The following is a 14,357-nucleotide window of genomic DNA, read 5'->3' on the forward strand; positions in this document are numbered from 1 at the left end:
GTGTTAACACTGTAATCCACAGATATCCAGCACAGGTTGCAATCCACTCGTAGCCAAGAGTAGAAGTTGGAAGCGGAGTTTTCAGAACGATTGAAATCTGAGGTTTCTGCTTAAACACCCATTTTCAAAATTCATGTTGTTCCCATGTTCTTAGACAGTCCACGAATATGATTAAAATAAATCAAATTTAATTTATTTTAATCATATTTGTGGACTGTCTAAAAACATAGGAACAACATGTATACATTTTCTGAACTGACAACACTTCAATATAATAAAAGTATTTTTTTTAAATAAACAAATATCCAGTGAACTTTCCTAGTTTGAAAATGGACATAGTTCCCATTGTCCATATTGTAACATTATATGTATATATGACAAAAAAAAAGGAAAAGCATGAAAGGTTCCCTTTCAAATAGTCTTGTATTATAAATATTTGTATGTTTCATATTGATTTTTTGAAAGAGAAACATTTTTGTATACATGAGTTAGAAACGCAAATAAATCAAATCCATGTTAAAAGTTGTGTCCCATGGCAGTGGTGCCCGCCAACAACAGGCAGTTAATCTGTGAGCACAGAGCGCTCCCTTTACTCTAGAGGAAGGAAGGAAAAACTGGCTTATCAGAAACCTGACCGAATATGGAGGGGTGAAACTGCCTGGTACATGAAGTAATGCAAGATATCAACTGAAGGTGCAGCCAGTGCACTTAACATGATTTATTTTGCTACGTGATTCTGCATCAGGCAGAAAGTGCTAAATACACACAAAAAACAACAACAGCTCCCTCACAGCAGGGACTCTAATCATGAACGAAACACTGACAGAAAAATACTGCGAATGGAGCGTTAGTATTGGTCGAAACTAGTATGGCTAATTGACATGCTAATGAGAGGCTATGATGTCAGCAGACACTTTATGATGCAGAGTGAGTCGGGTCTCCTCTGAAGTGTCTCCCCTTGCAACCCTATGAGAGGGATATTTTATGAATTAAAAAATGCAATATACCTTGTGTTGAAGTGTACCCACAAAAATGTAAAGCATCCATTGAACAACACCTGACAGGAATATTGTGCATGCGCACTGGTGCATGTGTGTTTCCGTTTGGTGTCTCAATATTTTCTTTCTGCTGAACAAACATCTACACATCTACAGTTACACAGTGACATGTAAGTTCCCAGACTGGTCTGACTGGACACAGTGTAAATATGTGAACTCTAGCTGCTCTTAGACAAACTGCCTACAGCAAGTTAAACCTTTAACCATTTTTTGTGATAAAAGGAGCAACAACATCCCTGATGTTTCAGATAACTTTGAAACTCTGCTTGAGTTCAGAGTGTCTCTGTTTGTTCATTGGGTGGTCCCAGAAATTCCTACAGTACTTCAGGCTGCATTTATGTTTGTCGGTCTATAACCGGTTTAAGACAATGGCGATTCTGTCTGACAACAATAGGTGGAAATACAGCTGACGAGAAGTGTGCGCACAATCCCCCCGCAGATGAGCCACATGAGAAATTTGAGAATAAAGGAAACTGTGAGGAAAATGGAATGGAAGCTTTTTCTGGCACATTAGTTGTTACTTTGTGTGTTTTTAACATTTCATTCATTCTCTTTCTCCACTCTGTTCTCTCTCTCTGTCTCCCTCTCTCTCTCCCTCTCTCTCTCTCCTCTCCTGTCTGCCCGCCCTCTCTCTCTCCCTCTCCCTGTCCCTCCTTGCTCAACCTGCTTATCTGAACTGGGCAGGGCTCGATACACTCACAGCACAGGGGGAGGGCCTTGTCTGCTTTCAATCAATAACCTCTGGAATTCAGAAATACAAGTAGGTCCTGTCTCTGGCAGGCTGTACCACACTCTTGAGGGCGGGCTCCCAGACACACTCGACGGAATCTCTATCTGCTCCTGGCACTCTCTGTCTGTTTCTGCAGGTCTGACTGTGCTCTGAGCCCATCACAATGGCTGATCACACTTCTCCAGATTATTTCAGCTGCTCCCTGTGTGTGAACCTACTGAGAGACCCAGTGGCTATCCCCTGTGGCCACAGTTTCTGTATGGACTGTATCAGTGGCTACTGGAATGAGGCTGACTACACAGGGATTTACATTTGTCCCCAGTGCAAGATCACGTTCACCCAAAGGCCAGTGCTGCGGCCCAACGCCACTCTGAGCATGGTGGCTGAGAAGATCAAGAAGAGCGGCCTGAACCTCAACCTCAACTTGTCCCAGGGGAACATCTACGCCGGACCAAGTGACGTCCCCTGTGACTTCTGCTCTGGGAAGAAGTTAAAGGCAGTGAAGTCCTGTCTTAACTGTCTGGCGTCCTACTGCGAGAAGCACCTGAAGCCCCACTATGAATCAGCCACATTCAAAAGGCACAAGCTGGTGGATGCACTGGGAAACATGGACAGGAAGATCTGCCCGCAGCACCAGAAATCCCTGGAGCTCTTCTGTCGAACAGACCAGATGTGTATCTGTGCTATCTGCACAGTGAGTGAACACAGGGGCCATGACATTGTCGCTGCTGAGGCAGAGAGGGCTGAGAAACAGGTAAGAACCCCCCTGCCTCTTTAATAGATTAAGTATTCAAAGGTACATGAATAGTCTTGTTAGAAAAGCACACTCAATCAGCACCTTAGAGAAAGTGTTATTTCATGTAAGAGATGTTGAGTACATGAGAACTACAACTGGATTCAACTGCAACATGTTTTACACACAATTGAACTTGACGCATTAGATTTACATAGTCAACGAGTACTTTAAGTCAAAGCAAACACGGTGTGTTTCCCAACTCCTTCCCCTGCACTACGACTGGTGCTTGTACTTTGACCCATTTCACCAACGCTATCAGCTAAACTGGCAGGCGCTCGCCGCCAAAACAAATGCAGCTCTCTGATTAGTTGTATGGAGGCCGGGGGGAGTGTCTTGTAGTTATCGCCTCTGAAAGCTGCTTTTTCAGAGAATGTGGTGTTCCAGCTGTGGGAGAGATACACAGAAACTGACTTCCTCCTGCTGCATTGGTTCCCACCTGTGGGAGTGGGTCTGTAACGATACTGGAATGTCAGGGAGTCAAGGCCTTCAACACCTCATGATCAACCTATCACAATGCTGTAACCACGGCAATGCACATTCAAATGACTCACCAATCACATTGCCTGTAAAAAGGATGCAGACTAGATAAGAGTGTCATCAGTGGCATTGGGGCAATTCTAGTTTTTATGCATGAGTTACTTAGGAGGTGATAGGCTTTTTTATGGCAGTCGGGAATACAGGCTCAATGATGTTTTATGTCACAATGAAGTGATACTTTCTTTACAACATGGGAAGTCTAGTTTCTCTCATCCAAAGATTAACAACCTGATTCTCACACATCTCACTCCGTCTCCCGCTCTCCCCTCCCCCTCTCATGTTCACTCCCCCTGTAGATTCCCCACATTCCTCAAGCTTATCTTGAAGAATGGGTTGGTGGGCTTGAGTAAAAGCTGAATTAGAAGCCCGCTATTCTGCATGTCAGTGCTGCATGCACCTTGAAACATCTCTGCAATAGCCAGGCAGCGGTAGATTCACATTCCTAACATGGCCAGAATTCCATTACGGATTTTTTCCCCCCTCTCCCTCTGAGATAAAAGCTGCCCGTATTAAGGAGATTCTTTGAGCAGGGGTTATTAGACATGCCAAAGGGCCTCCCCAGATATTCTGTTATGAGAAAGAATGTTTTTCTGAACCAACAAATATGGGGCTTTATATCTCATACAATAAAACAGCATGACATTCAAGTACAGCTTATAAATCTGATTTAATTGAAAGCTTTTATGATCAACTTTCTCAACATTGCATAATAAATTAAAGGCAGCCTGTACAGCCAGTCAGCATGGGAGTGCACGCTTAACAAAACAGTGAAATAGCTGGGTGTGTGACTTGTCTTTATTCTGCAGAAACTCTTGGGAGTCTCCCAGGCTGAGATTAGACAAAAATGCCAGGAGAGGGTGAAGGAGCTGGATGAGCTGAAGACTGCTGTGGATTCACTGAAGGTAAGGATTATATGTTATAAGGTGTTTTATCTTAAATTGAATGTATTTCCATGCAAAAAGACTTGGCTACAAGATGTTCTCTATAGCAGTGTGCTTCTGTAATAAAAGTGACACCTTGAATGTTGTGTTCAGAACTCGGCCCAGAGAGCCATGGTGGAGAGCCAGAAGATGTTTGAGGACATGATCCGCTCCATTGAGAGGATGAGGTCAGAGGTGAGCAAGCTGATCGGTATCAACGAGAAGGCCGCTTTCAACCAGGCCGAGGCTTTGATCGAGCGACTGGAACAAGAGATTGATGAACTGAAGAAAAAGGAGTCCGGCCTCAAGCAGCTGTACAGCACAGAGGACCACATCCACTTTTTGCAGGTATACAGCTATAGAGCAACTTTTGAAGAAGAAATACAGTTTTAATTTGGGCCTAAAACTTAAAGTAAGTAGTATATGGGTGTAGCTTTTAATAGGACAGCCTATTCACACAGGTTGTCCATGATCACAATGACAGTATAATGACACGTTAAGTCCTTTGTATTATTTTGGGCGTAAGCATTTCCAAACAAGCAGGTGAAGAGGGGTTAATAGCAGCACTTGTGAATAGCACACTGGTGAATGGGAATTGGGGATGAAAAAAATGAAAATCCACACATCCGAAGTGATGGGTTATAGAGGTCCCATAGTGTAGAATGTTGATATGTCCATGTCTGTTTTTATTACCAAGCAGGTCGAGGTGTTATATACTGTAAATACTTTGAAAGTATCAAGACACTGAATCCACAGAGAAATGCAAACAGCACGTGTTCAGAAACTGTCTTTAAACAAGCCCTCAGGACTTTTGTATGGTTGTGATTTCTACTATGCAGTATATAAACAGAAAGTGCTGTTGGTCATTTACCAGCCACAACGACAGCCAAAAGTGTAGATGCGTAAGACCAGGGAACACTGACCAATCAGAGCAGACTGGGCTGTTTCAGGAGGGGGGCTTAAAGAGACAGGCGCACAGAGGCAGACAGAGGGTGACTACAGGTATATTCAGACAGTATGAGAAAAATAATGTGTTTTTTTTTAACATTAAGTCATGTAAACACTTTCTAGTAGAAACCTAAAATACAAATATGAACCTGAAAATGAGCACAATATGGGATCTTTAAACAGTATAAAACCATGTTCCATGTGTAAAAGTAGATCTCTCTGTTACTCTGTTCATGTTACTCTGATAGTTTATGTTGATTTACAGTATATTCTTCCTCATTACAACACTTTTTTTATTTTCCATCAGAACTTCAACTACCTCTGCACCCCCACTGATGACGGCTTCATACCCAAAGTGACGGTGAACCCTGACTTCTCCTTCGGGGCTGTCAGGAAAGCTGTGGCTGAAATCAAGGACCGCCTGGAGGAGTTTGGCAAAGAGGAGCTGTTAAAGATCTCCAAGTCAGGTGTGACCTTAGCAGAAACACAGTACTTCTACATGAAGTGAAGGGTAGAAGAATGGCAAAAATGAAAACTAAATTTTCTAAATATGAATGTGTTCTGTCTTACAGTGAATGAGGTCCCAGTGTACACTTCAGAAAGTCGAACATTGGACAGAAGGAGCAGAGGTGAGTGCTGTCACGTCCTGTAGCAATAGGAGACTGTAGGAGGTTAATTATTATTGAGGTTGATAATGTAGTCACCATGAATTGTTGGCAAACCACAAGGTTGTATCATCTTTAGTGTAGTCATCTTTTAAAAAAACTTCTATAAAACAAATCAAATAAAGAATTACAGGCATGTGTGTGGGTGTATGAAGTTCACATAGACCCAACACAGTGTTACTTCTGATTTCCATTGTTCTATGCACAATGACAATAAAGATTTATTCTCTTCTCCATGTGCAGGAAAAGAAATGGTGGACAACACTCCTTCAGAGCCAAAAAGCCGAGCAGATTTTGTGAAAAGCAAGTATCCAATATATTTACCTGAAATAGGACAATTTACCTCACTTTAATTCAAAATAAGTCAATTAGCAAATACTATAAAAATGGATTGATTCTCCTCCAGACTTCTGCCAGCTGAAATTGGACCCTAGCACAGCCTACAAGGAGTTGTATGTCTCCGAAAACAGCAGAAAAGTCGTTCGCACCAGGGACCTGCAGCCCTACGGAGACAATCCGGAGAGGTTCGACAGCTTCGCCCAGGTGCTGTGCCGGGAGGCCCTGTCCGGCGGCCGCTACTACTGGGAGATTGAGTGGAGTGGGGAGTTCTCCATTGGAGTGGCCTACAAGAGCATCAGCCGGAAGGGCAAAGGCTCATTGTGTCTGCTCGGCTACAACGACAAATCCTGGAGTCTGCTCTGCTCTGACACAGGTTACTCTGCCTGGCACAACCGGGTGGACAAAGCCATCAGCGGCCCCCACTCCCCCAGGATAGGCGTGTACCTGGACCACAACGCGGGTGTGCTGGCATTTTACGCCATAGGCAACACCATGAGCCTCCTGCACAGGTTTGAGACCACATTTGTCGAGCCCCTCTATCCAGGCTTTGGAGTTGGGACCTCAGTCAAGATCTGCAATATCAAGTAAACACCAGTATTTGATCTCACTTTTGAAAATGTGAAAATATTTCCTATGTTTCTCATTATATACAGCAATGCTTTTGGAATATATATTTTTGCAAAATTTTCAAACTGTACCAAACCACATTAACCCCCAATGTATATATACTTTTTTTAATGCTACACATCACATATTACGTTTTACATTGTGCTGTCAAAACACATTTTCATGATAGTTTTCTAAGATACTATTGGAAATCATAATTACAACATAACCACACAAGTAGAATATAAAGTGTTACCACTTTGGGCATCTGATTCTAACTTCTGGATAATATTATGACATGTCAGGATGTAAAAGATTAAACTTAACCTATTCTCTCCGAAGCATGAACTTCATAGGGGTGTGACATATCTCACATGATGACGTAAATATGAATCATAATGAATGTACCCTAACCTGAGAGATAACCTGAGGTACATTGTCTTATGATAAAAGGTCACCACTCATATAATTGCATAATTCATTTAAAATATGTTGCACCCTTCTGATGGGTATGAGTAATAATATAAAATTAATGTTGATGCATTATCATTATGGCTTCAACACATTCAGAAGAACATTTCAAAGTCATTATATTTTGTCATGTTTAGATATTATCTGTAGTTGTCACATCAGTTACACTTACTTGTTTTTCACTTGAACTAACCCTTATTTAATTTGTATGTATGTTTACTTATGTAACGAGGAACCAGAGTATAATTGATATCAAGAAAAGACTTGTTTTGTAACAAAATGATTCATTGATAGGTCTAAATAAAGAGCTAAATGAATGACTTGATTTTTGTGTTTTGGATATTATTTATCTACCTCAACATAAAAGCATAAGGACCTGGTCTTGTTATATCTACTGTATATTACCAAATAAAGGTCCTTTTGGAAGAGAAAGAATAGGTCTGTATGATATGGATTTAGATGAGAAGACAGAGCTACTTGTTTGATTCCTTTTATTGTTTGTGCTTTAACAAAGGCGAGGTCTGAAGAGTTTCAAAAGTACCTGCATGTGAGATATATGAAAGTATTTAACTGGAATGTGAACCTTTCAATTTATCATCACATGTATCTGTGAATAACCAAACCTGCTCTGAAACACATTACAGTACTAACACAACTTTGTTCAATGCCCAATAATAAAGATCCGTTCTAGTCTACTTGAGCACTGACAATACTAACAGCTCCCCCTGTTGGTTAAATATAGGAACTACAATAAAAAATAAAGAAATGTAATGATCACTGTTACTGAGTATAATCACTTAAGTTTATAATCAATCTTCCAAAATATCAGCAGCACCCTTGTGTTCTGACTGTAACTCAAAGGTGCTCAGAAATGTGACTTTTGTGACTTATGTTAGATCCTGGTAAAACCCCTGTACAGGAGGTATGGTCCAACTCTCTCTTTAAATAGGGTTAGGTCCCTGGGCTTAAGAGTATTACTCTAAAAGGAGTTTAAACCAGGGACTGCTTAAACTGGTGGTGAGGAGACTCGTCTAGCTGCTGACTGCCTAAGTCCAAACGTCTACCCCTCTTACTTTGATTTGGCAATTTACTTACTTACTTACTTTTTATTGTAGCCTTTTTAAAATTCTATTTCTGACACTGTTAAATATTAATATATTATTAATATTATTATATATTATTAAGTTAAATATATATTTTTATTTCATTTTTACTTTCTTTGTGACCAGGGAGATGTGCAAAGTAAGAATTTCATTGTGCAGTGACGTCTGTCTTAGGTGAACATATGATAATAAACATCTTGAATCTTGAATTACTGAATACCCTTTGAGTGAGTTGGTCTGCGCACTTGTAGGGCAGGATATAGTTTTAGTGGCTCGGGCGAGCCCCAAGGGTCTGTGAATTTACTTTGGCTAGGGTATCCTTTAAGAACCCCGGATATTAGACACACGACTACCTTACTTTTCTGACGATCAAAAAACCTATTGACTAAATGTCCACAACATCTACTTCAAATTCAATTGGATTACTTTATTAAAAGCAAAATGGAAAACACTCAATTCAATATTCAATCATCAATGAAATCTCTAAAAATGTATAAGAGCTGAGGCTGTATGATTCTTTTACCTGAATTTGGGAGAGGTGAGGGCTTCGATGTCTGGCCAGATCATCCAAGCCTTTCGGAGGAAGACACATTCTGAGGGCAGCCCACAACACAGTACAAAGTTCTGGAGCTGCTTCCGAGTCCAATCTCACCTCCTCGGGGTTTAGCAAAAAAGCACCCCAATGCAAATTGTGATTCTCTTTAGTTGGAGGTTGATCATGGAAGACTTTTCTATGGTGTTAGGCTGCTCAGAAACTCTCTCTAAAGTTATGCTCCGTCTGTCCATCTTTCAGAAGTCCAAGGAAGAACCGAGAAAAACACCCGTGTTGCTCTTTATACTTCTGTCATGACTTGCACACCAACCTTCAAACCTTAACAACACACACCAGAATGACAGACTCTTACCCAGCTACACACACCCTTGGATTCCATGGCAGGTGCATGGGTGTGTCACATGCCCCAGCATTACACACTGAGCACCTGTATTGTCCAGATATGTGGTCCTCCTGACACGCAGGAGCACGCTTATCTACAGCCCTCTGCACTTTTACCCACACACTTTAGAGTAGGAGTCTATAATACTTTTATAAGTGCTCTATAAGTGCTTGTTTGTTAGTGTCACACTTCATTAATCAGTTAGGTCATAAACGTTATGACGTTGGGTTACAATTACAACATAACTTGTGTGTTTACATAATCATCTCAGGACATATTTAGAACTTGATGTTATTGTCCTTTACAGTCTCAGTACAGTCCTTTGTAGGGGCGTAGTGGTCTCAACCTTTTGACCCTACTTATTATATAACTTTAGATACATTAACAAGTTGCTTCAGATTTTTCAGCATAAATCTACAATAGACAGTAATATACTGTATAACATACATATACATACATGTTATACTGGTCCAAACAGCAGCTCATAATCATCAATAAACATTCATTCATTCATCTGTTCAAGCACATTTCAAGAACAAAGAAATAGGCATTGTTGAGGATTGCAGTCACAGTGGTCTGCCAAGGAAACTTAGTGCAGCAGATAAGACACGTCAAGCTTATTTCCTTTCAAATTCAGAACTGTCAGAAACCAGTGGAAGCCAGGTACACCCATCTAGTGTCCCGAGAAGTTTGGCCAGAATTGGTCTTCATGGAAGAGTTGTGGCATAAAGCCAAACCTCTGACATGGAAACAAGGCCAAGGGACTCAACTATGCACAAAAAAAGGAAAAATGGCAGCAGGTGTTCTGGACTTTTCACTCAAAATTTGAAATATTTGGCTGTAGCAGAAGGCAGTTTGTTCACCGAAGGGCTGGAGAGCGGTACAATAATGAGTGTCTGCAGGAAACAGTAAAGCATGGTGGAGGTTCCTTGCAAGTTTGGGGCTGCATTTCTGCAAATGGAGTTGGAGGTTTGGTCAGCAGTGAACCAGCACCCACAATACTAAGCCCCTGAGACTGAAACAGGAATTCAGCCATCATAAATGAATATTATTTACACCTAAGCGCTTCCTAATGTGGCATGTTAAGGTGTTCTTTGTGGAAAAAGGATGATTTCCACTGTGTATAAACTATACCACAAACTAATCTACTGTATAGAAGCATAATGGGTGGATAAAGTACTTCTGACTTCATTCATGTTTCCTTTAGCTGTGTGCTCAGATTTGTAGAACTCATGCATGACAAAGAAAACAAGATGGTGTTTTTTAACAATAGACATCTGTTTATTGGTTCCCAGGATTCTTGCAGGAAGTTGAGCATACAACGCTCAAAAGAAAAGAAAAAAGCATGACAGTCCACATTTCAGACATTGTAGCCAATGAGGCCTCCTTTGCCGATGCATTCTCCAATGTAGAACCACATCAAAACTTCAGTGGCCACCAGTCCATTCCTTACAGCATCCTGTGAGGAAACAAATAGCTGACTTATTTGATTTGCTTCAGGAGACACGTATCAAGCTAGATGTGTTATTAGTAGGGGTGTCACAATTCTCTAAATCTACAATTTCGATTTTGCAATAACAACAAGTTGTGCCTGAATGCATCATCGCACGAGAGCCCAAGCATTTTATCATTTGATGATTGATTGTTTACAGATTTCATGGGGGAGGTGAAATGTTGCCACACTGGTGACCTCATGGAAGCAGAATGCTTCAATTCTGTTGTTTCCCCGTTATCTCCGACTCCGGCAGTATCTGGAAACGTGCAGCTAACGTTACACTGTGTCTTTAGTTGCATGCTACCGAACAGTAAGTTACGCTGTAGCGCTGTCTGTGTGCTGGTGTATTTTTCTTCAAACACACACCAGCAGTCAAGGGAGGTGAGGAAAAAAGACACTGGGAGAACTGGCGATACTGCTCTTGAGTTTTCCTTGTGGATTATGATCTTTTTTTTTTTTGTAGCATAGACCAACAATGAATAACAATAATAATAATAATAATAATAATAATACAAAACTGGTGTGTGTGTGAAGTGATTTTTTTCTCTAACAGCACTGTGTGTAGGTTGTTCATATTAAAAAACTAAAAACTCTGCTAATAAAGACAGAGTGGAGTAATGGCGTCCTGAACAGAGAATAGTCACACTCCCTCTGTGTGTGTTGCTATAACTGTAATTTTTCTGTTCCAGCTGCATGCATGTCATTTCACATATTGGGGTGAAAGCATCCTTGCCCACATTGTTTCAGTATTGTGAGTACAGCTCCTTTAAAATTCTGTTACTGTAACAACGTAAAGTTGCATTCCCAACGGCTGCATTTACAGCAAGCTGGGTGGCGTGAACATACAAAGTGTTTTTAATATTTATGTCCACTTTGTGTGTATGTATGTATATATGTATATATGTATGTATGCATGTGTTTGTGTATGTATGTATGTATGACTATGCTGCTGCCTGTCTTGGATGGACACTCTTGTAAAAGATTTTGAATCTCAAAATATTATCCTGGTTAAATTAAAAATTAAATGGCACATAAACATAAAATGTGCTTCAAATACTTCATATGCGTATATGTGAGTTAAAATATTTCAACTCAATCTAGTTATTTGCGGGAAGCTGTGACGCAAAAGTCCATCAGAGTTTACAGTCTCCTGATGTCCTGATGTGTTGAATCAGAAATGGAGGGGCATGTAGTTATCTGTGAGCACCCAGAGCTCTGTATTAAGATTTGTACAGAGAACAGAAGAAAAATGTGGCCTGACCTGAAATGAAACGATGTGTATGTTGTTGAGTTGATGGAGCAGCTACTATGTTGGCAAAGTCCTGGTCGATCCAAACTACGCTCAGGAAACAACATTTTAAAGGTGGATTTCTGAGCTGTACTGTTGAGAGGCCATTGCTATCCATAAACCTCACTGAACAGTTTCCATTATAGGATATTTTCTAACTAGGGCTGGGCTATATTGCCTAAATCTTCTCTCCTGATATCAGTCATTTCATATCTTGAGAAAGATATATCACCCCTGTGAACTGGAGGGTCGCCAGGTAAAGGCCCCCGCATGGTCCAAGTACTGAGTGTGGACTGGCAGCTGGAGAGGTGCAAGTCCTCCTCCTCGAGTAAGGCACCAAACCCATATCTGCTCGGGGCTTAGTGCTGAGCCCCTTGCTCTGACATCTCTCCAAACATAATTTGTGTTTATAGGTCCTGTTCGAGCATGTCTGTGTTTGGGTCTGTGTGTGTAACAGTGAAAATATTTGATTTCTCTTTGCGGGTATAATAAAGAAAACCCTCTTTTTCTTATTCAATAAATACATAATCAGTATGAAATAACCATATGGCAAAGCCTAGTGTTGTATAGTCCTGTGTAAATTAAATACTTGAGAAATAAGAAGTGCTGGGTATTTTCTCATTCTATTGAGAACTTCAGTGTAAAATCCACAAAATATGCAAGGATCAGAACGTAAAGAGTCATCTAAATAATGTAAAAATTAACCGTAACACAGTTTGGCCACTGGTTTTTCAACATTGCGATGGAAACGATACAGAAAAATATAAATAAGACATTTTTATATCGCCTCGATGATGTGTATCATCATATTCCCCAGTCCCATTTCTAACAGCTTAAAAAAGAAAATTGTTCTCAGTGAGATCCCTCAGTGACCAATGCATTTGCATCAACGTTGGAAAATTAAAAAAAACTATTTCAATGGCTAGATCATAAGTGGGAAATATGGTGTTGTCATATAAGGAAATATTTTGCTGAACCTTTACGATGAAGGACATTTACAATGACTTTGATTAACAAACCGCATACTTCAAATCTTTATGCCAACTTCAAGGTGTTTCCTTTTCTATGAGGAGGATATCACAAAGTGTCCGCTTCTAATTATTGTGATGTAGCCTACAGGTACCACAGCTAACAAAGACAGACTGAGAACCAGGTCTAAAATTGCACTTTCAATGACAATTGAACCTCGCATGCTTGTATTGGGACATTGTTGATTACAAATACTTGATGTACTTTTAACCAATCATTGGAGAGTTCTATACACATATAAAGTGTATCTGGCAATAACACACGCACCTTCACTGTGGTTTGACCCAGACGTCCTGACTGGAAACCCTTGATGATGTTTGCGGCCCCCTCGATGGCCTTGGGGATCTCGGCAGGGGAAGGTGGGACAAGTTCAACACGGGCATAGAACCAGAATTTTGCTAGCCGAGGTTTTGAGTAGGTGGCAGCGGCTACATGAGGAGAAATAATGCAGTTATTATAGTCTTGTGCAGCTGCAGCTGTCCTATGCTGCAGCTACAGCTAGAGCTCCTTGCGTGCTGAATGGTAGCTTTAGCCACTTAGCCTCACGCTTATTGCGTGTAAGCAATCCAAACCACTCGTGCCAGCTAGCTAAATAAAAATAATGTAGAAAGACAAAGTAGAGCTACATGAAATCTCAGTTGAGTTATTTTGTGTGCCGATTAGCATTAACGGTAGCTAATGTTACATACACTTTAGTCTGACAGCATCGGCCTGGCTCCGTACTATCAATAAACATTGTACTACCTACAATTCAGTCGCCTGTTATTAAATACACGTTAAGATTATTTAAAACAAGAAATTAACTCACCGCCGACCAGGGAAGGGACTTTAGCGACCATTTTTTGCACTGCCTGTGCCATGTTGAAGCGTTTTGTCGATGCTAAGTGCGCCCCGGTTCCTGCTAACCAAATGAATGTCACCTCCAGGAGAAGGACCCGTGACTTTAGCTGACCACACAACTGCCAGTACAGAAACAGCCTGCGATTGGCTACTTTACAGATGCAATGTTTGTATGGCGTGAGTTACAACATTTAAACGCTTCAGTGAATTTTAGTATCGTTTGGTTCTCACTTTACCTACAGTGTTTAACCTTACAGTTCAGTAAATAAGGAAATTAAGAGTTAGTTATAGAGTTAAACAGCTACATTTGTACTATAAAACCACAAGAGGGCGCAGTGAACCATATCCATTTGTGTTTGATAGTTCCCACACATTTAAATAGATACAGATAATTGATACCTGGAGACACGAAATAGGGACACAAGTATATCAGTGAATTACATTTTATTATAATAGTTAACCAGTTTGATATGTTGGATATTCTTCAAGAAGATGTGAGCTATCATGTCAGGGAGAGGCTACAATAATCACAACACACACAACAACACGCAGGCTATACATAAGATCAGATCATGATCAGTCCATCAGATCCCAAAT

The 14,357-nt window shown here is 40.6% G+C and overlaps 2 protein-coding genes across 2 annotated transcripts; one reads left to right on the plus strand and one right to left on the minus strand.

Annotated features, from left to right (window-relative positions):
- Positions 1-1,857: 1,857 nt before the first annotated feature.
- On the plus strand, positions 1,858-7,340 carry ftr82 (finTRIM family, member 82). The gene is made up of 7 exons (XM_083926374.1): positions 1,858-2,542; positions 3,928-4,023; positions 4,156-4,389; positions 5,297-5,456; positions 5,562-5,618; positions 5,898-5,957; positions 6,061-7,340. The coding sequence occupies exons 1-7, from the start codon at positions 1,952-1,954 to the stop codon at positions 6,579-6,581; spliced, it is 1,719 nt and encodes a 572-aa protein (XP_083782500.1). The 5' UTR covers positions 1,858-1,951; the 3' UTR covers positions 6,582-7,340.
- A 3,025-nt stretch (positions 7,341-10,365) lies between these two features.
- Positions 10,366-13,852, minus strand: atp5l (ATP synthase, H+ transporting, mitochondrial F0 complex, subunit g). The gene is made up of 3 exons (XM_083927048.1): positions 13,729-13,852; positions 13,188-13,348; positions 10,366-10,567 (listed from the first exon to the last, which is right to left on the minus strand). The coding sequence occupies exons 1-3, from the start codon at positions 13,778-13,780 to the stop codon at positions 10,469-10,471; spliced, it is 312 nt and encodes a 103-aa protein (XP_083783174.1). The 5' UTR covers positions 13,781-13,852; the 3' UTR covers positions 10,366-10,468.
- Between the last annotated feature and the right edge of the window lie 505 nt (positions 13,853-14,357).

Source organism: Echiichthys vipera (genome assembly GCF_963691815.1).
Source record: "Echiichthys vipera genome assembly, chromosome: 14".
Lineage (NCBI taxonomy): Eukaryota > Metazoa > Chordata > Actinopteri > Perciformes > Trachinidae > Echiichthys > Echiichthys vipera.

Coding starts and splice junctions, on each gene's coding strand:
- ftr82 (XM_083926374.1), top strand. CDS start 1,952: ATGGCTGATCACACTTCTCCAGATTATTTCAGCTGCTCCCTGTGTGTG. Junction 2,543..3,927: donor CAGAGAGGGCTGAGAAACAG/GTAAGAACCCCC, acceptor TTTATTCTGCAG/AAACTCTTGGGAGTCTCCCA. Junction 5,958..6,060: donor CCGAGCAGATTTTGTGAAAA/GCAAGTATCCAA, acceptor ATTCTCCTCCAG/ACTTCTGCCAGCTGAAATTG.
- atp5l (XM_083927048.1), bottom strand. CDS start 13,780: ATGGCACAGGCAGTGCAAAAAATGGTCGCTAAAGTCCCTTCCCTGGTC. Junction 13,349..13,728: donor AGTCCCTTCCCTGGTCGGCG/GTGAGTTAATTT, acceptor CTCCTCATGTAG/CCGCTGCCACCTACTCAAAA. Junction 10,568..13,187: donor TGGGTCAAACCACAGTGAAG/GTGCGTGTGTTA, acceptor GTTTCCTCACAG/GATGCTGTAAGGAATGGACT.